Source organism: Chamaea fasciata, unplaced genomic scaffold (genome assembly GCF_029207755.1).
Source record: "Chamaea fasciata isolate MVZ Bird 193981 ecotype frontalis unplaced genomic scaffold, bChaFas1.0.hap1 SCAF_210, whole genome shotgun sequence".
Lineage (NCBI taxonomy): Eukaryota > Metazoa > Chordata > Aves > Passeriformes > Sylviidae > Chamaea > Chamaea fasciata.
Window position 1 is genome coordinate 15,177 of NW_027094295.1, and position 22,276 is coordinate 37,452.

Below are 22,276 nucleotides of genomic sequence, written 5' to 3' on the forward strand. Positions count from 1 at the left end.
TCCGTTTCCGCCGGAAGCGGCGCCGCCTCTCTCTCTCTCTCTCTCTCTCTCTGCCCGCTCCGCCGTGAGGGGACGGGCGGCTCCGGGCCGAGGCCTCCGCGCATCCGCCGCCATCCCGCCGCCCCCGCCGGGCCCCGCCGCCATCCGCCGCCGCCATGACGGAGCAGATGACCCTGCGCGGGACCCTGAAGGGCCACAACGGCTGGGTGACCCAGATCGCCACCACGCCGCAGTTCCCGGACATGATCCTGTCGGCTTCGCGCGGTGCGGCGCCCTCGGCGGGCCGGGAGAACCCACGGGGAGGGTCTGGGGGGCTCCGCCACCGCCGAAGGACTCCGCGAGGGGCAGGGCCCGCGGGGATTTATCCCGGTCTCTCCTGCGTGTCCCCGCAGACAAGACCATCATCATGTGGAAGCTGACCCGTGACGAGACCAACTACGGGATCCCGCAGCGGGCGCTGCGCGGCCACTCGCACTTTGTCAGCGACGTGGTGATCTCGTCCGACGGGCAGTTCGCGCTCTCGGGCTCCTGGGACGGCACGCTGCGCCTCTGGGACCTCACCACGTCAGTTGGGGGCGATTCGGGGGTCTTGGGAGGGGTTTTGGGGTTTTTTAGGGGCTCTTTGGGTCTTTTTGGGGGGATTTGGGGGGTGTTGGAATGGCACGCTGCGCCTCTGGGACCTCACCACGTCACTTGGGGGCGATTCGGGGGTCTTGGGAGGGGTTTTGGGGTGTTTTGTGGGGTCTTTGGGTCTTTTTGGGGGGATTTGAGGGGTCTTTGGGGGGTTTAGGGGTCCCCGGTGGGGATTGGGGGGTGTTTAGGGGGGCCCTGGGACAGCTCCTTGTGGCCTTGGGGTCAGATCATGCCAGAATTTGGGTAAAATCCCCAATTTGGGGATGTTTAAACTGGTTGTTTTTTGGAGGGGAGGTGTTAGAGCTCCTCACCAGGGCCAGATGATCCCGGAATTTGGGAGAATCCCGGGTTTTGGGGTTTGTGGGCCGCTCCCTCTCCCGATGATTACATCTGGCATTTCCCCGATCCCGCTGGGATCTGAGGACACGTCCTGCAATGATGATGGGAGACACGGGGGCGGGCGGTTTGGGGGGCCCTGGGGTCTCCCTGGGGCCGGATCATCCCACAACCTGGACAAATCCCGGATTTTTGGTGTGTTTAAACTGTTTTTTTGGGGTGCCGGGCTGGATTTTCGGGCTGTTGAAACTGTTGTTTTATGATTTTAACTTTTAAACGCCGTTCAGGGGCACGACCACGCGGCGCTTCGTGGGGCACACCAAGGACGTGCTGAGCGTGGCGTTCTCCTCCGACAACCGGCAGATCGTCTCGGGCTCCCGGGACAAAACCATCAAACTCTGGAACACGCTGGGGGTCTGCAAGTACACCGTGCAGGTGGGAAATGGGGGTTTGGGGGGTGTCCTGGGGGCTGGGGCTGGTCCCAGGGGGCTGGGGACGGGCCTGGTGGGTTTGGGGGTGTCCCTGGTGGGTTTGGGGACAGTCCTGGTGGGTTTGGGGGTGTCCCTGGTGGGTTTGGGGGCGTCCCTGGTGGGTTTGGGGACAGTCCTGGTGGGTTTGGGGACAGTCCTGGTGGGTTTGGGGGCGTCCCTGGTGGGTTTGGGGGCGTCCCTGGTGGGTTTGGGTCATTCCTGGTGGGTTTTTGGCCAATCCCACTGGCCTGTCTTCAGTCCCGGTGCCTGGGGGGGCCCTGGCCATGTCCCCTCGCTGTCCCCACACTGTCCCCACGGTCACTGTCCCCTCACTGTCCCCACGGTCACTGTCCCCTCGCTGTCCCTTCACTGTCCCCTCACTGTCCCCATGGTCGCTGTCCCCACACTGTCCCCACGGTCACTGTCCCCTCACTGTCCCCATGGTCGCTGTCCCCTCACTGTCCCCACACTGTCCCCATGGTCACTGTCCCCTCACTGTCCCCTCACTGTCCCCATGGTCACTGTCCCCACACTGTCCCCATGGTCGCTGTCCCCTCACTGTCCCCACACTGTCCCCATGGTCACTGTCCCCACACTGTCCCCATGGTCACTGTCCCCACACTGTCCCCACGGTCACTGTCCCCTCACTGTCCCCATGGTCTCTGTCCCCTCACTGTCCCCACGGTCACTGTCCCCTCGCTGTCCCTTCACTGTCCCCACGGTCACTGTCCCCTCACTGTCCCCACACTGTCCCCATGGTCGCTGTCCCCTCACTGTCCCCTCACTGTCCCCACACTGTCCCCATGGTCGCTGTCCCCTCACTGTCCCCTCACTGTCCCCACACTGTCCCCACGGTCACTGTCCCCTCACTGTCCCCACACTGTCCCCACGGTCACTGTCCCCTCACTGTCCCCTCACTGTCCCCATGGTCACTGTCCCCACACTGTCCCCTCACTGTCCCCAGGACGAGAGCCACTCCGAGTGGGTTTCCTGCGTGCGCTTCTCCCCCAACAGCAGTAACCCCATCATCGTGTCCTGCGGCTGGGACAAGCTGGTCAAGGTGGGGCTGGGGGCCCTGAGGGGGGATTGGGGCTGGGACCCCGGGATCGGACCCCAAACCTGACCCCTGACCCCTCTGACCCCTGGGACCCCTAATTTGACCCCCTGACCCCGAGATCTGACCCCAAATCTGGCCCCTGACCCTGATATCTGACCCCAAATCTGACCCCCTGACCCCAGATCTGACCCCCCTGACCCCTGTGACCTCAAATCTGCCCCCCTGAGCCCACACCTGTCCCCCTGACCCCACACCTGTCCCCCCTGACCCACCTGCCCCCGTTTGCCCCCAGGTGTGGAACCTGGCCAACTGCAAGCTGAAGACGAACCACATCGGGCACACGGGGTACCTGAACACGGTCACCGTGTCCCCTGACGGCTCCCTGTGCGCCTCGGGGGGCAAGGTACGGCCCGGGGACACCTGGCGACGGGCAAAAATACACCTGGGGACACCTGGGACACCTGGGGACGGCCAAAAATATACCTGGGGACAGCCAAAAATACACCTGGGGATGGCTGGGGATACCCTGAGATACCGGGGGACACACCTGGGGACACATTGGGGGACACACCTGGGGACAACCTGGTCCTGGGGGTCTCCATGCAAGTTTTCGGGACCTTCGTGGAGGCGCTGGGGGCACCGCGGGGGCCTCCGGGAGCTCAGGGGATGTTCTGGGGGTCCCTGAGCGTCCCCGTGTCCCCCCAGGACGGGCAGGCCATGCTGTGGGACCTGAACGAGGGCAAGCACCTGTACACGCTGGACGGGGGGGACGTGATCAACGCGCTCTGCTTCAGCCCCAACCGCTACTGGCTGTGCGCTGCCACCGGGCCCAGCATCAAAATATGGGTATGGGAGTGACCCCTGACCCCCGGGTGACCCCCGGGAGAGACCCCTGACCCCCGGGAGTGACCACTGACCCCCGGGAGTGACCCCTGACCCCCGGGAGTGACCACTGACCCCCGGGAGTGACCACTGAAAGGGTCGTCCCCCCCGTGCTGTGATGAAACATCAAATTGCCTCCGACCGATCCCTGGGGAAACCCAGAGGCTGTTTCTGAGCCTGGGGGGACCCAGGTGGGTTCGGGGGGGACCCAGGTGCGTCCAGGTGTCCTCAACCTGTGGCCCCGCAGGACCTGGAGGGGAAGATCATCGTGGACGAGCTGAAGCAGGAGGTGATCAGCACCAGCAGCAAAGCGGAGCCGCCGCAGTGCACGTCCCTGGCCTGGTCAGCTGATGGGCAGGTGAGACACCTGGGGACCTCACCTGGGCTGGGGAGACCCTGGGGACCCTCACCTGGGCTGGGGACACTCAGATGGGCTAGGGACACTCATTCACCTGGGCAGGGGACATCACTTGGGGACCCTCACCTGGGCAGGGGAGACCCTGGGGACCGCACCTGGGGCAAGGATTGGGGTCCCCTGGCCTGCCCTGGGCACGGGGGCATTTGGGGACCCCACACCTGTCCCAGCCCCGGGGCTGGGGGTCAGCAGTGGTCTGGGGTGACCCCCGAGTGACCCCGTCCTTGTCCCCAGACGCTGTTCGCCGGCTACACGGACAACCTGGTGCGGGTGTGGCAGGTGACCATCGGCACCCGCTGAGCCCGAATCTGCCGTTTTTATCCCCAAAAAACCGTCAATAAATGGCGCTTTGTGGAGCTGGAGTCGCCGTGTCTCGTCACTGATAAACCGGGATTAAAGCAGGGTTAAACCGTCTGGGATTAAACCAGGACTGACCAAACCAAACCGGGATCGTGGGGCCAAAACCCCGGGAAGGAGGAAAACGCTGCCGGCCTCAAAACCCCAGATTCCAAAAAAAACCCCAAACCCTCCCGAAATATTAATTAACCAAAGTCAGGGCAGGATTAACGAGCTGGGATTAAACCCACGCTTGATTTTGGTGATGTTGGAGGACCCCCGACCCCAATTTCGGGGAAATTCACCCCAAACGTGTCCTGGAAACCTCTGCAGGATCCAACCACCCGGAGCCTCGGATACAACTTCTTTATTCTTTATTATCGACATGTCATAAAACTAAATCTCCGTTTAATTATCGTTTTTTTTTTTTTTTTAGCCAAAAATATCCCGAACGAGCTCTGTTAACGCCAACAGGGAATTCCCAAATCCACCAAAATCCGGGGAAACGTGAGGGGAGGGGGGGGGAGAGGGGCAGGGGGAGCTCCCGAGTGGGACAGGATGCGGCTGGAAATAAAAAGGGGGGAGGAAAAAATAAAATAAAATAAATATCCCCGACTCGGGGAGCTCCGGAGCTGTGGGGGGAAGCGGCTCCTCCCGGCCCCGTAAAGTGCCAGAGGGGACGGAGGAAAATCCGGGATTTTCCCCCAAAAAATGGCGAGGGAAGGGTCGGGGAGGAGCAGGGGAACAGCGGGGGGAGAACACGGGAACGTCGGGGCCGGGGCTCGGGTCGATCCCAAAACGTCCAGGCACCGAGAAAGGCGGAATTTGGGACGGGAGGAACTCTCAGATCTCAGACGAACTTGGGCCCCAAACGCAGAAAAAACCTCCCGGGGGCTCCGGGAAGGGCCCAAAACTCAACTGGGGCACGGCTGGGAGAGGGAGGGAGCAGCTCCCAGCGCCGGGAACTGACCTGGGAACCAGATCCCGGGGAATCCATCCCCATTCCAAACCAAAATCACCTCCAGAGGGGCTGGTCCTGCCCCATGCAACCCAAAACCGAATTCCAGAGGGGCGGATTTTGCCCCATTCAACTGAAAACCCATTCCAGAGGGGCCGGTCCTGCCCCATTCAACCCAAAACCAGTTCCAGAGGGTTGGATTTTACCCCGTTCAACTGAAAACCAGTTCCACAGGGGTGGGTCCTGCCCCATTCAACCCAAAACTGGCTCCCAAGGGTTGGGTTTTGCCTCATTCAACCCCAAACCCATTCCAGAGGGGCGGATTTTACCCCATTCAACCGAAAACCAGTTCCAAAGGGGCGGGTCCTGCCCCACAGAACCCAAAACCTATTCCAAAGGGGTGGAATTTGCCCAGTTAAACTGAAAACCAGTTGCAAAGGGGCGAGTCCTGCCCCATTCAACCCAAAACTGATTCCAAAGGGGTCAGTCTTGCCCCACTGAACCCAAAACCGATTCCAAGAGGGCAGACCCTGCCCCACTGAACCCAAAACCGGCTCCACAGGGGTGGATTTTGCCCCACAGAACCCAAACCCAGCTCCAGGAGGGCAGACCCTGCCCCACTGAACCCAACACCGAACTCAGCTCCGAGGCGAATCCCGCCCACTCCTTCCCAACCCCAGTTCCCAGGTGGATCCTGCCCCATTCCAAACAACCCCAAACCCCAAACCCCGCTCCCGAGGGGTCTCCCCCAAACCCCCGAGCTGAGCCGGCTCCATCAGGGGAGGAAGAGGAAGAAGAGGAGAGGGCGAGGCGGGCTCAGGGGGCCCTCCCCGCCCCGCGGCCCCCAACCCCAGACCCCAGACCCCCGCCGCGGGGTCAGGTGCAGATCTTGATGCGGGTGCCCTTGGCCAGGATGCGGAAGAAGGGGAAGACGCGCTCGCGGCAGCAGATGTGGAAGGTGTGGATGTGGCTCATGCTCTCGGCGTTGTAGAAGCACAGCTGGCCCCGCTCGTAGTCCAGGTAGACCCCGAAGCGCCGCGGCTGCTCCCCGGGCGCCAGCGCCGTCTGCTCCGTGGCCGACAGCGCCTGGTACTTCTTCCCGCTGGTGCCCACGGCCCAGATCTCGCGTTTGGGAGCCGAGGAGGAGGAGGAGGAGGAGGAAGAGCCGCCCTTGTGGCGGTGCCGGGCGCTCTCGCGGGCCGCGCCCACGGCCCAGCCTCGCCGGCCGCCCACCTCAACCTCCCAGTAGTGGCGGCCGGCGCTGAACCCCGGGGCGCCGAGCACGCAGAGATCTCCCCCTCCTCCTCCTCCTCCTCCTCCTCCTCCTCCTCCTCCTCCTCCTCCTCCTGCTGCTGCTGCTGCTCCCGCTCCGCCGGAGCTCCGGGCGCTGCCCGCGGGCGGCTCCGGGCGCCGCTCGGACAGACGGACGCTGCGCCGGTCCAGGGACAGGCTGAGCCGGGGATGGGCCGTGGAGGGGTCCAGGGTCACGTCGGCTGCGGGGCGGGCACGGGGCTTAGGGGGGCTCGGGGGGATTTGGGGAAAGGGGGAACGTGGGGAGGGGAATGACTTCCGGCCCCCTGACCGCGGGGTTCCACTGCTTGGACACCCTTTCAACCCGATTCTCTTCAAACCCCTGCTCCCGTCCCTTCGACCCCAGATTTCCTGCCTTTAATCCCAATTCTCAGCTCTTCCACCCCATTTCCTTCCCTTTAACCCCGAATTTTCAATCTCTGCTCTCCAGCCTTTTAACCCCCGACTTCGAGCCCTTTAACCCCAGAATTTTCACTCCTCTAAATGACAAATCTTCACCTCTTCAGCCCCCAATTCCAACTCCTGTAACCCCTGAATTTATTACCCAAATTTACCCAAATAAACCAAATTTTTACCCCAATTCCAGCTCCTTTACCCCCAGAATTCCTCACCCAAATTTACCAAATTTTTACCCCAATTCCAGCTCCTTTAACCCCCCAGTTTCCACCCTCCAAACCCCAAATCTCCTCCCTTTCTGCCCCCCCACCTTGGGGCACTTTGCTGAAGACCTTTTCCATCTTCCTCATCACCACGTCCTGCAGGAAACAATTCCGGAATTTCTTCCCCACGTCCACCGGCAGCATCTCGGGCTCCTGGAACTTGATGTTCTCGCACCTGGAAAAAGGGGAAATAAAATTTTAAAAAGCAGGAGAAATTGGGATTCAGCTGCTCCCCAGCCTTCCTCCGACCCCAGAAATCCCAAATCGCCCCCAAAATCCCATCTCCCGGGGTGGGTTTTCCCAGGAAACGGGGCAGGACTGACCTGATGAAGGTGCCTTTGATGTCCTGGCAGGAGGCAGCAGGTGCAAAACAGGGAGGGGAAAACAAAAAAAAGGGGAAAAGTTAATGAGGGTTTGGATTGGTGATCCCGGTAAGGGAGAGACTTTGGAGGCCTCGAGGAGTCCAAGGGGATGGAATAAAAACCCGAACCTCAATTTTCCCGTTTCCCCCCAAAAAAGCGGGGTGGGAAAACCCCCATGAGACCTGGAGCTGCCGGAGCCTCAGCGACGAGGCGCCTCAGGGCCGAGCCGCGCTCCTCCAGCCCCATTCCCCATTTTCCCCTCTCCAATCCCAGTTTTCCCCCACTTTTTCCCCTCACCCTGAGCAGCTGCAGCCCGTTCTTGCTGCCCGCGGCCTCGGCGTCGGCGATCAGCCTCCTGAGGGCCGAGCTGCGCTCCTCCAGCGCGCTGAGGTTGCGCCGCTGCCGCGCCTGCAGCGCCTCGTGCCGCTCCTGCAGCTGCCGCAGCAGCTGCACCTGCTCCCCGGCCAGGAACCGGTGCAGCACCTCGAAATCCGCCTCCAGCTCCTGCATCTCCGCCTGCATCTGCTCCTGAGGGCGGGAGGACGGGGCGGGGATGGCTCAGAGGCCGGGGGAGGTGGACAGAGCGGGGAGGAGGAGGAGGAGGAACGTCCCCCGGGGCCGAGGGAGGGCAGAGCCGGGTTTTGGGGAGGCCTCGTGAGGAGTGGGGAATTCTGCCCTGGATGGAGCTGATTTTTGAGGCGTGAAAGGGGAAGGGGAGCGCGGGGAAGGGATTCCGGCAAATCCCTGTCGAGGCGGAGGCTTATCCCAGCAAATGGGTGTTTAGCCGGAGTACTATTCCTATCAAATCCCTGTTCAGTTGGAGCTTTATTCCATCAAATCCATCTCTATTCAGAGCTGTACTCCATTCCGTTTGTGTTTAGTTGGAGCTTTATCTTATCAAGTTCACGTCTTTCACCCTGGATGAGGCAGAATTTTGAAGTACTAAAGGAGAAAGAGGGAGTAGGGATGGAATTCCATCAAATTTCTGTTCGGATGGAGCAAATCCCAGCAAATCCGTGTTTTCCATCCTGGATGACGCGGGATGTAAAGGTGTCAAAGGGGAAAGGGAGTACAGGGAAGGAATTCCATCGAATTGGTGTTCCGGTCCAGGGAATTGGTGTTTAGGTGGAGCCTTTTCCCACCAAACTGGAGCTGAGGGAGTGTCCTCCTCCTCCACTTCCCCCCCAACCACAAAAGGGGATTTCAGTGTATTTCAGTGCCTTGGGCCCAGAAAAGGGGATTTCGGTGCATTTCAGTGCCCTGGGAGTGGCTGTTTTTGGTGGAGGGGAAGTTTGGGAAGGGAGGAAATCACGGAAATCACGGAAATCCGGGCAAGTCCTCACCCTCAGCACGGAGATCTTCTCCTCCTCGCTGGATTTCTGCTTCAGCACGGCCTCCAGCTGCTTCCTGAGCGGCTCCAGGTGGCTCTGGAGCTTGTTCTGAGGGCAGGGAAGGAGCTCAGGGATCGGAAATCCTGGAAATCCCGACCCCACAAACGCCCCCATCCTCCTTCCCTCCCCAAAAACCCCCAAAGCCCCCAGCCCTTCCCCTTCTCCCCGCAGAGTTTCTGTTGTCCTTTCCCTGTAAAAAGATGGGATCTGCCCTGCCCTGTCCAAATCTGGCATTTCCCACCCCAAACTGGGGGATCCCACCCCCAGATCCCCCCTTCCCCCGTCACTGACCCGCTCCAGACAGACCCTTCAAAGACCCCCCCAAGACCCCCAGAGACGCCCCCCGAAAAACTCCATAAAACCCCCCAAAAACCCCAGGAAAAAAAAACCCATAAAAACAACAAAAAAAACCCCACATAAAACCCCAGGAAAAAAAACCCAGAAAAACCCCATGAAAAAAACCCAGGAAAACCCCAGGAAAAAAAACCCATAAAAACAACAAAAAAACCCTAGAAAAAACTCCATAAAACCCCCAGAAAAAACTCCATAAAACCCCCAGAAAAAAACCCGTAAAAACCCCAGAAAAAACTCCATAAAACCCCCAGAAAAAAACCCGTAAAAACCCCAGAAAAAACTCCATAAAATCCCCAGAAAAAAACCCGTAAAAACCCCAGAAAAAACTCCATAAAACCCCCCAAAAAACTCCATAAAACCCCCAGAAAAAAAAAACGTAAAAACCCCAGAAAAAACTCCATAAAACCCCCAGAAAAAACTCCATAAAACCCCCAGAAAAAAACCCGTAAAAACCCCAGAAAAAACTCCATAAAATCCCCAAAAAACTCCATAAAACCCCCAGAAAAAACTCCATAAAACCCCCAGAAAAAACTCCATAAAATCCCCAAAAAACTCCATAAAACCCCCAGAAAAAAACCCGTAAAAACCCCAGAAAAAACTCCATAAAACCCCCCAAAAAACTCCATAAAACCCCCAGAAAAAAAAAAAACGTAAAAACCCCAGAAAAAAACCCGTAAAAACCCCAGAAAAAAACTCCATAAAACCCCCCAAAAAACTCCATAAAACCCCCAGAAAAAAACCCGTAAAAATCCCATAAAAACCCCAGAAGAAACTCCATAAAACCCCCAGAAAAAAAACCCGTGAAAACCCCAGAAAAACCCCAGAAAAAAACCCAGAAAAAACCCATAAAAACCCCAGAAAAAAACCCAGAAAAAACCCCATAAAAACCCCAGAAAAAACTCATAAAAACCCCAGAAAAAACTCATAAAAACCCCATAAAAAGCCCCATAAGCCCCCCAAGGCCGTCGGAAGGCCCGAAGGCGCCCGCCCACCTTGCAGTCCTGCACCACCTCGTCGAGCGGCACCACGCTGTGGTGCTTGTGGCCGCGGGCCTCGCGGCACACCACGCAGATCGCCGCCTCGTCCACCTCGCAGAACAGCTTCAGCGGCTCCTGGTGCTTGTGGCAGAGCTCGGGGGCGGCCCCGGGGACGGCGCCGGGGACGGCGGGGACGCTCCCGGGGCGCTGCGGGCGCGGGTGCAGCTGCCGGATGATCTGCACCATGTTGGCCAGCTGCAGGTTGGGGCGGAAATCTCTCTGCGGGAAAGTTTTGCGGCACTGCGGGCACGTGAAAACGGCGCCGGGGCGGCGGCGGGGGGGCGGCTGCTCTTCATCCTCCTCCTCCTCTTCCTCCTCTTCCTCGGCGTCCTCCTCCTCCTCCTCCACGTCCTCCTCCATCACGTCCTCGTCGTAGTCCTCGAAGTAAAGCCCGCCCTGCGCTGCCCCCCCGGCCCAGGCGGCGGCTCCTTCCTCCTCCTCCTCCTCCTCCTCCTCCTCCTCCTCGTCCCCCGCGGGGTCTTCCCAGAGCTCGCCTTCCTCCTCCTCCTCCTCCTCTTCCTCCCACATGTCGTCGTCTTCCTCCTCGCCCACGCCGGCCACGTCCTCCTCCTCGTCCTCCTCCTGCTCCACGTCCAGCTCGTCTTCCTCCAGCTCTTCCTCCTCCTCCTCCTCCTCCTCCTGCTCGGGCCGGGCGGCGGCGGGGCCGGGCTGGGCGCGGGCCCAGAGCCGGGAGATGCAGCCGCGGCAGAAGTTGTGGCCGCAGCCGATGGACACGGGGTCGGCGAAGTAGTCGAGGCAGATGGCGCAGATCGCCTCCTCCTGCAGCGTCTCCACCGGGTCCGGCCGGGGCCCGGGGCCGCCCAGCGCCGCCATGCCGGGGGCTGGCACCTTCCTCCTCCTCCTCCTCCTCCTCGTCCTCGTCCTCCCGCTCCTCCGGGGCTGCTGCCCGGCCCCGCGGTGCTCCCGGCCCAGCTCGGCCGCGCTCCGGCCCCGCCGCAGGCCCCGGAGGGCGGCGGGGCCGCGGCCGAGGCTCGGCCGCCGCCGGGCCGGGCCCCTCTAGGCCCCGCCGCGCTCTCGCGGTGCCGGAAGAGCCGCTCGGTGCCCGCCCGGTGCCCGCCCGGTGCCGGAGGAGCCGCTCGGTGCCCGCCCGGTGCCCGCCGAGTCTCCCCGGCCGCGCTCGGCCCGGCGGCGGCTCCGCCACGGACGGGAAACGCGCCGGCGCTTCCTCCTTCCGGCGGCGGCTCCGCCCCCCGAGGCACCACGTGAGCGGAAGTGGCTCCGGTTACCGAGCAACGGGGGCGGCGCCGGCGCCGCCGCTTCCGCCCTGGGGTTTGTCTGCCCGCGCCACTCGGTGGTGTTGGACGACCGGGGGCGGGGCCGGCGGGGCGGGGCGGGGCAGGAGGCGGGGTCATCCTGGGCACGCCCATCTCCGCTCGGGGCGCTCCGGTCCCCGGGGACGCCGGTTCGAATCCCACCGCGGTCACTCGCGCAGGATTTCCTTTTTTCAACCCGGATTTTCTCCTTTGTGCCGTTTCCCCGAGCTCCTCCCGCGCTCGGCCGCGGTGGCGGGGTCCCGGTGACCCCGCGGGGAGGGGAGGGGCCCGCGGGGGCCGCGGCCGTAGCGCGGCGGGGCGCAGAGCGCGGCACAGCGTTTCTGTAGTGTAGTGGTTATCACGTTCGCCTCACACGCGAAAGGTCCCCGGTTCGAAACCGGGCAGAAACACTCGCTCTTTTTCCTTCTCTTTTCCCTCTTTCCCTTTTCCCCGTGTTTCTCCCCCTCGCTCCGACACTTCCAGCGCACAGCCCTTCTCCCATCACTTCATGTAATTTTTAATCTCAGCCCTTCTTCCCTCCCAACCTCCTCTGGCCAATCTTTCCTCCATCACTTTCCCGTTACGTGTTTTAATCCAAAATTTCCCCCCCCGCCTCTTCTTACCCTCAATTTCAGTTTTCCCCACCCCAATTTCCCCCTTTTTGGACCGTGCGTGTTTCCTGGCCGCGTCTTTATTTTAATTTTCAGCTCGGGCTTTGGTCTGTACTTTTTTCAGGTGGCAGATGCTGACAGCTGGTGCATCAACACCAAAAATACCAATTTACGTGCTCAACCCTCCCGGTTTCCTCTCTTCCCAAAATGTTTTGGGGTTTTTTTTTTGGTCCAGGGTGTGCCCTGAGCCCCTCACCCCTCGGTTTGGGGGCTGCTCCCCCCAGTCTCTGTCCCCATTCCTGGAGTTTATCTCGAATAAAATAATATTTTGTTTTCCCTGCTCCGCCGGGAATTGTAATCGTAAAATCCCGCTGGATTTCTGGGTGATAAATTCGGAAAATCCGCGCGGGATGAGGAGACCGCGCAGGGACACAAACCTCATTATTTTCCTCATTATCCCTCCCCAAAAACGGCTTTTCCCCCCGCGCTGGTGGGACACGAGTTCCGCCGCTTTCACGCGCCTCGATTTCCTCAAAAACGCGCGATTTTTAATTTTTTATTTTTTTTCTTCCGAAGAAACCCGAAAAAAAAAAAAAAAAAGGAAAAAAAAAAAAAAAGAAAAAAAAAAAAAAAGAGGAAGCGGCGGCACCGAAAAAGAGCCGCGTGATTAATTCCGGAACCGAGAAGAGGAACCGGGAGCGACGGCGGGCCCGGAATAATTAATTTATTATTATTAATTAATTCCAGCAGGAGGGCTGCTGGATTTCTGGGTTTTTCCAACCAAAATAAAAACGGCCAAGTTACCAAGAGAGAGCGGAATTCTTGAAACTGAACAGAATGTTTTAACATCTATTGAATATGCAAAACGGCGATCCTAAAAACCTCAGTAACTGCAAGAGAAAGGTGTGCGCTTTCTGGAACGTTCCCAGCTGGAACGTTCGCTCTTCCGCCTCCTAATTGTCTGATTTTATTTTTTTAATTCAATTTATAAATTCTAGAGGAGGGCGGCAGTCGTTTTTTCACCCCGGGGACCCTCCCGGCGCCCGACGCCGCGTCCCCCGGGGCGGAAATCTCCTTCCCCGCCTCCGGTCTCCCCCCTCGGGTCCCTTTTCCGCAGGGGATGCAAAGCGGGTCCCACCCGGGCTGGTTTTTCCAGGCTCTGCCGACTCCTCTCCCCGCCCCAATTCCCCGTTCCCGCCCCAATTCCCCGTTCCCGAGGCTCCGCCGCCCTTTCCGCCCCTTTTCCCTCGGGCCGAGACTTCCCCGGGAGCGTTTTTTGGGGGGTTTTGCTCCCGGTCCCGCCGCTCCCGCAGCGCCGGCGACTCCTCCCCGGCTCTTCCCGGTGGGAAAACTCGGGGTTTGCATCCCCAAAGCCCCGGCTCGGTGGCGCAGAGAGATCCTGCCACCGAAAGCTCCAAGTTTTTATTTTATTCCGTAAAAATAAACACGAGTTCGCCCACGGAGCTCGGTGGAGGGGCAGAGAGTGAAAAATCCCCCCGGAGAAATTCCCGGTGAGCTCCAATCCCTGTGGGTTTGACCTCGGGGATGGAGGTGGGAGGATGTCCTGGACCCCAAATCTGTGTCCCGGACCCCAAATCGTGTCCCGGACCCCAAATCGTGTCCCGGACCCCAAATCGTGTCCCGGACCCCAAATCTGTGTCCCGGACCCCAAAGCGTGTCCCGGACCCCAAATCTGTGTCCCGGACCCCAAATCTGTGTCCCGGACCCCAAATCTGTGTCCCGGACCCCAAATCGTGTCCCGGACCCCAAATCTGTGTCCCGGACCCCAAATCGTGTCCCGGACCCCAAATCGTGTCCCGGACCCCAAATCTGTGTCCCGGATCCCAAATCGTGTCCCGGACCCCAAAGCGTGTCCCGGACCCCAATTTGTGCCCCTCTGCCGGCGCCCGCGGTCCTGCTTGTCCTTTTCCCTCCCTTTTTCCTCGGATTTGCCCCATTTTCGGTCCCGCCGTGCCCCGGGGAGACATCCCGCCCCTCCAGGGGTTTTTTTGGGGGACGCGGAGGATCGGGGCGGCGGCTCCCTGGGGCAGCGGCCCCGGGGATAAAAATCCTGGAATTCCCACGAGGAAAAACCGGGAGAGGTGGGGGGGGGGGGGCAGACCTGACGCGCAGGTTGACCCGGGACGGGGGAGGAACGGGCGGGGAGGGATCCGGGATCGGGTCTGGATCCCTCGGGAGGGAATTCCAGCGGGATTCGGCTTCTCCCAGCCCGGAGAGGAAGACTCCGAGGAGGGGCGGCCGCCCTGGAGCGCCCCGGGAAGCTGGAGGAGCTGGTAGGTGCCACCTGCGCTGGCCTTGGGGACACTGAGGGGCGCTCCGAGGCCGGGGACATTCCTTCGGGAGGGAAAGGTGCAGTCACCGCGCGGATTTGGGCTGAGGCTGACCGGATTTGGGCACAGTTTGTCCGGATTTGGGCACAGTTTGTCCGGATTTGGGCAGAGTTTGTCCGGATTTGGGCAGAGTTTGTCCGGATTTGGGCTGAGTTTGTCCGGATTTGGGCAGAGTTTGTCCGGATTTGGGCAGAGTTTGTCCGGATTTGGGCAGAGTTTGTCCGGATTCGGGCAGAGTTTGTCCGGATTTGGGCAGAGTTTGTCCGGATTTGGGCAGGGAGCTGCGGGGATTTGGGCCGGGGGTTTGGATCCAGAGGGGTTTTCCCGTGGGAAACGCCTTTCCAGGAATTCCTCGGGGCATTTCCCACCCCGTTTTTCCCCCGAGCTGTCATTTCAGAAGCCCCGCCGGGATGTGGGGCTGCACATTCCCCGGGTGGGGGAATCCCGAGTTTTCCTCCCTCCCACAGCTGGAAGACCTGAAAAATGAGCTGGAGAAGAGGCAGGCGAAAAAAACGCCGGAGGTTTCCCCCCGGGGCTCCCCGGCCCGGGGGCGGGAGGAGAAGAACCAGCAGCTGGTGAGGGAATTCTCCAGTTTTGGGGGGAAAATCAGAGGGAGGGGCCGCCCCACTGCGGGAATAATTTGGGTTCTCCCGGTTCTCATTTGGTCCCGAGAGCTGAAAGCCCCGAGGGGAGGACGAGAGGGAGGTTTGAGCCCCTAAAAACGGGGAAAAGGGAATTAAATCCCTTTTAATGGGATTAAATTTAAAAATTAATTTATTTTTTAAATGGGTGGGAGGGCTGGCGGTTCCCCGCGCTGCCGAACAATTCGCTTTCGCTGCGATTTGAGGCTGAGCTGCTTTTCCTCCCCCTCTTCTCCCCCCAGGATGTGAAAAGCTCCATCAGCAGGTTTGTGGCCTCCCCAGAGAAGCTTTTCCGTGAGTTTTCCCGGGAGGAATCGAGGAGGGAACTCGGGACTCGCCTCCACCTTTGGGTCCCGGATCACCCTCGGGATGTGCTGATCCTCGGGTCTCAAAAAATCTCAAAACATTTTAAAAAGCCTTGGCTCTTCCCCCCGGCCAAACATTCCTTCCCTCCTCTTAAAAAAACCCAAGACTTAGGAAAAAGGAAAAGTGGTGAATCCCACAGGGAAATTCGGGCCTTTGATCTCCTGGGTTTCCAAGGGAAGGGGGGAAATGAAAATTAAATTTAAACCCCAAATTCTTGTTCCGAGGAGTGTGAGGGGGCATTTGTGGGTTTTATTTAATTTTTTTTGTAATTCCAGGTGTGGCAAAGTGACTTTCCAGCTGCCCCCGGACACGGCTCCGGGGCCGGAGGAGCGAGTTTGTCACTTCTCGTGGAGGAGCAGCGCCCTGAAGGAAACCCTGAGGAAGCTCCAAGGTACCCAGGAGGAGGGGAAAAAAAAAAATCAGATTTAAATCATATTTTGGGAGAGCTGGAAGAGCTGGAAGAGCTGAGCCGCCCTTCTCCCATCCCGGGTATAAATTGGGAATTAAAATGTTGCAGGGAGAACCTGGAGGGGGAGGAGAGGAAGGGAAAAGGGCTTTTCCTGGTGCCAAAAAAAACCCCAAAAAACAAAAACAAAATAAAACAAAAAAAGGAAAAAAAAAAAAGATAATTTGAAAACCAGGGTGACCCAAGGAAGTTTTCCATGAATTTTATTTATTTCAGCCCCACCAGCCGGGTCTTGTCCCGTAGCTGCTGCAGACCCCGCTCATTTTCCTCCCCCGTCACCTTTTCCCTCCCTCCCTGTCCCCGGTGTTTATCTTTTCCTGGATTTCTCTGCCACTGTTGCTGTGGGTTTTATTCGGGGTTTTTTTTTGGGGGGTAAAACCCAGATTTTTCTGCCTCGAGGACGGCACCTGGTGACCTGGCGACCTTTTCAACCTTCTAAAATCAGAGTTTGGGTTATTGTGGTGTAAAGAAATGTCACTCAGGGGTCCCATCCTCAGCCCTGCCCCTGTCCCCACAGCCAGCGTGACCCTGGACCCCGACACGGCTCACCCCGACCTGGTGCTGTCCGAGGACGGCAAGAGCGTGTGGCGTGGGGCCGGACGCCGCGGCGACCTGCCGGACTGTCCGGAGCGCTTCGCCCACTGGCCCTTCGTGCTGGGCCGCCAGGGCTTCGCCTCCGGCCGCCACTGCTGGGACGTGGACGTGGGGGACGGCGGCGACTGGGCCGTGGGGGTGGCGCGGGAGTCGGTGCCCAGGAAGGGGCGGCTCAGCCTGGGCCCCCCCGGCGGCATCTGGGGGCTGGAGAAGTGGGGCGGGCAGGTCCGGGCGCTGACCGCCCGCAAGGCCACGCCGGTGTCCCCGCGGGGGCTGCCCCGCAGGGTCAGCGTCCACCTGGACTGCGCCGGGGGCACCGTGGCCTTCTTCGACGCCCGGGACGGGGGGCTGCTCTTCGTCTTCTCCCGCGCCGCCTTCGCCGGGGAGAGGGTCCGGCCCTGGCTCTGGGTGGTGGGGGCCCGCTCCCACCTCCGGGTGTGTCCCTGACGGGGGAAAAACCTCCCCGGGTTGGCACGGCCTCGGGGGCCGCACCTGGGGCGGGTTGGTGTTTCCCGCTCGGCAGGGAGAAAGCGGGGGAAAATGAGGAAAAAAGAGGGAGGATGCAGGGAAGGGAGAAACTGGGGAAAAAGGAGGCAAAAAAGAGGGAGGAAGGTGTGGAGAAGGGGAAACCTGGGGAAAATGAGGCAAAAGGGAGGGAGGAAGGTGTGGGGAAGGGGAAACCTGGGATAAACGAGGTAAAGAAGAGGGAGAAAGGTGTGGAGAAAGGGGAAACCTGGGATAAACGAGGTAAAGAAGAGGGAGGAAGGTGTGGAGAAGGGGAAACCTGGGATAAACGAGGCAAAAATGAGGGAGGAAGGTGTGGAGAAAGGGGAAACCTGGGATAAACGAGGTAAAAAAGAGGGAGGAAGGTGTGGAGAAGGGGAAACCTGGGATAAACGAGGTAAAAAAGACGGGGAAGGTCTAGAAAAGGGTCCGTGGGGCAGGGAAATGGGAAACAGAGGGAAAACGGGAGAAATCGGGCAGGTTTTCCCAAGGCTGTGGATGATCCCATCGCCTCCAAACCAAGGGCTCCGGATCACATTTTTTCAGCCTTTCCCCGAAACCTCGGGCGGGTGGAATTGCGCTCAAGCTGCCGTTTTCTCCCCGGGAAAGCTCCCCGTGGTGGCCGGGCCTCTGTGGGTTCCGTGATTCGTGTCGTTAACAATAAAATCCGGGTGTGAATTCCCCGCTCCGTGTCCTTCCCGACTGCCGGCTCCCGGGGAGAGGGGACAGCGACAGTCCCTGGGCCACCTGCGGCTCCTCCAGGGTGCAGACACCGGGAATGGGGTTTAGCCAAACAAAATTTAATGAAACAAACCAAAAAAAACCCTCCAAACTTGATCCCGACACGCGGGAGCGGCAAACACCAAGCAGAGAAGTTAAAACACGTAAATATTGGGGGTTTTTACTTCATCCAAAGCCGGAGGAGAGGAGAGGGGTCGGGATGGTGCAGGGCGGGGTGGGACAGAGCTGGCTCCGCGTTCAGCCACCACGTTTGGGGGTGACAACCCGGGGCAGGGACGCTCAGCACCGCCGGGAGCGGGGGGAGGCTCCAGCAGACACAAATCCCTGGAGGTGGCGGGGCCGGGGGACAAACCTCGGGGTTTGGGGCAGCTCAGGGGCACAGCGTGACCCGGGACCCCTCGCCCCACACCAGGAACCAGGGGCGGACCCTCCGGCCCTCGAAGGAGGCGGCGGGGAAGGCGAAGATCAGGCTCCTCTTGTCGGCATCAAAAAAAGCCACCTGGCCCCTCTGGTAGTCCAGGGCCACCCTGACCCTGCCGGGAGCCCGGGCCGGGAACAGCGGGATCCTCTCCAGGGAGGTGAGAGCCCAGAACTGGCCCTGGCACAGCCCCATGGACCACAGCTCCCACTCGGGGGTCTCTGCGCCGCTCCCGGGGGTCTCTGCCCCATTCCCGGGGGTCTCCGCCCCATTCCCGGGGGTCTCTGCTCCATTCCCGGGGGTCTCCGCCCCGCTCCCGGGGGTCTCCGCCCCACTCCCGGGGCTCTCCCTGGCCACCCCCAGGGCCCAGGACCCCGCCGGGGACACCTGCACGTCCCAGCAGCACCTCCCGGCCGTGACACCCTGGAGGCCCAGCACGGAGGGGTCGGTACCGGGTCCGGGTCCATCCGGGGGGGTCTCAGTGTCGGGTCCATCCGGGGGGGTCTCGGTGCCGGGTCCGGGTCCATCCAGGGGGGTCTCGGTGCCGGGTCCGGGTCCATCCAGGGGGGTCTCGGTGCCCGGTCCGGGCCCGGTTCCGCCCCCGGGAGGACCCCGGGCGCTCTCCCAGCTGACGCTGCTCCCGTCGGGCGACACCCGGAGCTGGGGATGGGCCGTGCTGGGGTCCAGGGTGACGGTCACTGCGCCGGCGGGGATTCCGTGGGTGCTGTGCCTTCCCTCGGGGGGGACTCCCCGGCTCCCCCGGGGCTTTTCCCCTCGTTTCCCAAAAAGCCCACCCCAAATCCCCCCGCCCCGGACTCACTTTTCTCCGGCAGCTCGAACAGCAGGATGTCTGAGAAAAGGGGGAGAAGGGAGACACGGAGATACAAGGCGGGGTTATTAAACGGTGCGAAATGTGGGGAGGCGGTTCTGCCGCCCGGAGGACGGTGAACGGAACTGTGATAAAACGGGATTGCAATAAAAAACTAATTGCAATATTTACAATAATTCATGTATCCATAATATATTATAGATATCATATATTTTATAAATATAATATATAATATATAATATATAATATATAATATATAATATATAATATATTATATATTATATATTATATATTATATATTATATATTATATATTATATATTATATATTATATATTATATATTATATATTATATATTATATATAATGTGTGTTTATATATTTTATATTTTATATTTATAATAATTCTATTGCCATACAATACGGCATATGCTCTAGGTAAGCAAATACAATTTGTGATTAAACAAATGCGTATTAACTGCGTAATAAACATATAATAAATACAATTTATATGTGTAATGAAATCAATGAAATTCATCGCCTGGTGCCCCCCCAGCCCGCTCCCAATACCTTGGAAGCTCCTCAGTGTCTCCTCCAGGAGACAATATTCCTCCCTGAAGCGACGGATTTTGTCTTCCAGCTCTGGAAGAGGCGACGGGGGCAGCTGGAGCTTTTCCTTTCCGAGGCTGGAGAAGGACGGAAGGAAGAGGCTGAGGATTCCCCGCGAGGAATTCCCACGGAGGAGCCTTTAGGGGACGGGGCCAGACCCCTCCGTCGGGGATTTGGCCACAAAAACAAATATTTTGGTCTCTGAATGAGGATCCAACCCCCAACCCCAACGCCGGGGCGGCAGGAGGAGCGTAGGGAGCCCCGCCCGTACCTGCTCAAGGTGCCGCTGATGTCCTGGGAGGGAGAGAAGGGACACGCGTGAATCACTCGGAATTTTGGGAACATTTACACTGCAAGAGATGCTCTGGCCCCGCCCGGCCCAACCGGCCGAGGCTCCGGGTTGGGGTCTGGGGACGGTTTGGCTTGAGGGGACCCCCCGAGACCACCCCGTTCCCCCCGTGCCGGGATCCCACCGGGCTGGGGTCGTTCCAAACCCCCCCCGGATCCGGCGGGTCCCTCTGGTTGTCACCTGCAGGAAGGTCCTGGCAGGTTGGCGGCACTTCTCCTCCAGCTCCTGCACCCGGGCGTCCAGCCGGGAGATCTCCTGGGTCAGGCTGGTCACCGTTTCCTCCTGCGCCTTCCCGATGTCGCTCTCCAGGCCCCGCAGCCGGGCCAGGAGGTGACGGCAGAGCTCCTCCAGGCAGAGCCGCAGCCCCTGGAACTGCGACAGGACCCGCTGCCGCTCGGCCCCCGTCCTCTCCTGCGGGGTGGGACACGCGGGGAGCGGAGCTGGGTGGGACGGGGGAGAGGGACCCCGGCCCCGGGGCGACCTCTCCCCTCTAAATCCGTCCCCACCCGCTGCCCCGCCCGCCCGCTCCGGAGCGTTTACCAAATACTCCCAGTTTCTCCTCATTTCAGCCTCGCGGAGCTCCAGGAGTTTGTCCCTGTCGTCCCTCAGGGTCTGCAGCCCGGCCTGGATTTGCTCCTGAGGGAAGGAGAAATAAAGATGCCCCGTTTCCCTGGAGAAAACACACCCTGGGCAGGGGGCTTGGAGCGCGGGCAGCTCCGTTTTTCTCCTCCCGCTGCGGGAAAACGTTCCCTGTTTTTGGGAAAGGGGCTTTTTTTTTTGCCCACGTTCCCGCCGGTTTGGGGCTGGAGCGGGACAGGGGCTGGAATTCCGCGGCGGGAGGAGGATGAAGACCCCGATCCCCGCAGGCTCGGGGGAGAACAGAGAGAGCAGAAGCACCGGGGCGTGTCCTGTCCCCTCGGCACGGGCCGGGGGGACATTTCTGCCCTGGAGGAGCTCCTGGAGGGAACCCCGTCCCCTTACCGTGTACTCCCGGACCACCTCGGGCACCGGGAGCACGGTGTGGGCGCGGTGGGCGCGGGACTCGCGGCAGATCGCGCACAGCAGAGCTCCGTCCTCCTTGCAGAAAACCTCCAGCGGCTCCCGGTGCCTCCGGCATCCTTCCTCCTCCTCCTCCTGGGTCCCCAGGCTTTCCCCGCGGCTCAGCCTGCGGGCGATCTCCAGCACCCTCGCCAGCTCCCGGCTGGGGCGGAGGCTCCGCTCCGGGGCCGCGTCCCGGCACCGCGGGCAGGCGAACCGGGCCGTGGGCCACTCCCAGCAGCGCTCGATGCAGCCCCGGCAGAAGTGGTGCCCGCAGTGGATGGACACGGGGTCCCGGAAAAACTCCCGGCAGATGGGGCAGGAGGCCTCTCCCGGGAGCGCGTCCATGGGGCCCACGGGGGACGCGGGACCCGCCGCTTTCATTTTCTCCGCGGGCCGCGGAAAGGCGGTGCCGTCCTGCCCTCCCCAGGGCGGGGGGACGGAGGGGTGGGAGACGGGCAAAACCCTCTAACTGTGGGGTCGGAGGGGTGGGGGATGCCCAAAACCCCCCGGTCGTGGCCCCCGGGTGGTCCCGGTCCCCCGGCCCGGGTGGAATTCCCGGGATGCGCAGCCCGCTGAGGAGTGAGGGTTGGGAAGGGGGAGACCCCAGGGAAGGGGGGTGGGAATGGGACCCCCCCTCCCACCTCCCGCAGTGCAAGTCCGGGCAAATTCCCGAATCGGCCCGAGGCTGGAAAAGAAAAAAAAAGCTAAAAATTTATTTTTTTTTTTCCCCCAAAAAGACCTATTTTGCAGCCCAAATAAATTCTTTATCTGGCTGATGCCTTGAAAGCAAGAGCAGCAAAAAAAAAAAACCGCCAGCCCTCTTCCTGGTCTATGTTTAGATTTTTATTTAAGTGTTACTTATCCAGATTGCTTTAATGTAAGTTTTTAAATTAATGTAGATCTTTTACAATATGGATTTTAAAATTTTGGATTTCTTAAATTTTTGGGTTTTTAAAATTCGGATTCCTTGACTCGGATTATTTTTTTTAATTTAGATTTTAGGAAATTTTTCTTGAAGTATTTTTTTCCCTGAAACGGTGAGGAAAGGAGGCAGGTTGCTCCTGGCCTGCGCCTTGAAGCAATCGAGTAAAATCCTGCAGAAAACCTTGGATTACTGATTTTCTTTCCCTTTGGAGCAAAACTCTCCTTGTCTGTTAAGCCCGAGCCTCCAGCTCCCTCTTGAGCCCGCGGCCGGGAGGATTCCCGGTGATCACACCCGGTTAATCAAGGGGGGAATTCGCCTGGAAAAGAGGGTCTGGATCCCCCCCAACTCACCCCCCGAT

The 22,276-nt window shown here is 59.8% G+C and overlaps 3 protein-coding genes and 1 non-coding gene across 4 annotated transcripts; 3 read left to right on the forward strand and 1 right to left on the reverse strand.

Annotated features, from left to right (window-relative positions):
* The first annotated feature begins 43 nt into the window (after positions 1-43).
* RACK1 (receptor for activated C kinase 1) lies at positions 44-4,155 on the forward strand. Its single transcript, XM_066208299.1, has 8 exons — positions 44-264; positions 393-564; positions 1,257-1,404; positions 2,404-2,499; positions 2,789-2,899; positions 3,202-3,342; positions 3,626-3,736; positions 4,028-4,155. Exons 1-8 carry the CDS (start codon positions 156-158, stop codon positions 4,091-4,093), a joined length of 954 nt encoding a protein of 317 aa, XP_066064396.1. The 5' UTR covers positions 44-155; the 3' UTR covers positions 4,094-4,155.
* Positions 4,156-4,486: 331 nt separating this feature from the next.
* Positions 4,487-21,338, reverse strand: LOC136304878 (uncharacterized). Its single transcript, XM_066208311.1, has 15 exons — positions 20,934-21,338; positions 20,493-20,588; positions 20,133-20,363; positions 19,875-19,897; positions 19,565-19,680; positions 18,988-19,017; positions 18,130-18,865; positions 16,460-16,933; positions 11,306-11,816; positions 10,157-11,218; positions 8,763-8,858; positions 7,717-7,947; positions 7,381-7,403; positions 7,105-7,232; positions 4,487-6,580 (listed from the first exon to the last, which is right to left on the reverse strand). The coding sequence occupies exons 1-15, from the start codon at positions 21,336-21,338 to the stop codon at positions 5,964-5,966; spliced, it is 4,779 nt and encodes a 1,592-aa protein (XP_066064408.1). The 3' UTR covers positions 4,487-5,963.
* Positions 11,813-11,885, forward strand: TRNAV-CAC (transfer RNA valine (anticodon CAC)). The gene has a single exon. It is a non-coding gene; the product is annotated as a tRNA-Val (tRNA).
* LOC136304868 (E3 ubiquitin-protein ligase TRIM39-like) lies at positions 14,774-17,932 on the forward strand. The gene is made up of 4 exons (XM_066208300.1): positions 14,774-15,012; positions 15,321-15,343; positions 15,720-15,835; positions 16,428-17,932. Exons 1-4 carry the CDS (start codon positions 14,848-14,850, stop codon positions 16,949-16,951), a joined length of 828 nt encoding a protein of 275 aa, XP_066064397.1. The 5' UTR covers positions 14,774-14,847; the 3' UTR covers positions 16,952-17,932.
* Positions 21,339-22,276: the final 938 nt, after the last annotated feature.

Coding starts and splice junctions, on each gene's coding strand:
- LOC136304868 (XM_066208300.1), top strand. CDS start 14,848: ATGTGGGGCTGCACATTCCCCGGGTGGGGGAATCCCGAGTTTTCCTCC. Junction 15,344..15,719: donor GTGAAAAGCTCCATCAGCAG/GTTTGTGGCCTC, acceptor TTGTAATTCCAG/GTGTGGCAAAGTGACTTTCC. Junction 15,836..16,427: donor AACCCTGAGGAAGCTCCAAG/GTACCCAGGAGG, acceptor CTGTCCCCACAG/CCAGCGTGACCCTGGACCCC.
- RACK1 (XM_066208299.1), top strand. CDS start 156: ATGACGGAGCAGATGACCCTGCGCGGGACCCTGAAGGGCCACAACGGC. Junction 565..1,256: donor CGCCTCTGGGACCTCACCAC/GTCAGTTGGGGG, acceptor AACGCCGTTCAG/GGGCACGACCACGCGGCGCT. Junction 2,900..3,201: donor TGTGCGCCTCGGGGGGCAAG/GTACGGCCCGGG, acceptor GTGTCCCCCCAG/GACGGGCAGGCCATGCTGTG.
- LOC136304878 (XM_066208311.1), bottom strand. CDS start 21,338: ATGGACGCGCTCCCGGGAGAGGCCTCCTGCCCCATCTGCCGGGAGTTT. Junction 18,866..18,987: donor GTTCGAGCTGCCGGAGAAAA/GTGAGTCCGGGG, acceptor CCGCCGGCGCAG/TGACCGTCACCCTGGACCCC. Junction 11,817..16,459: donor TCGGACAGCACCAGGTCGGG/GTGAGCCGTGTC, acceptor ACTACACTACAG/AAACGCTGTGCCGCGCTCTG.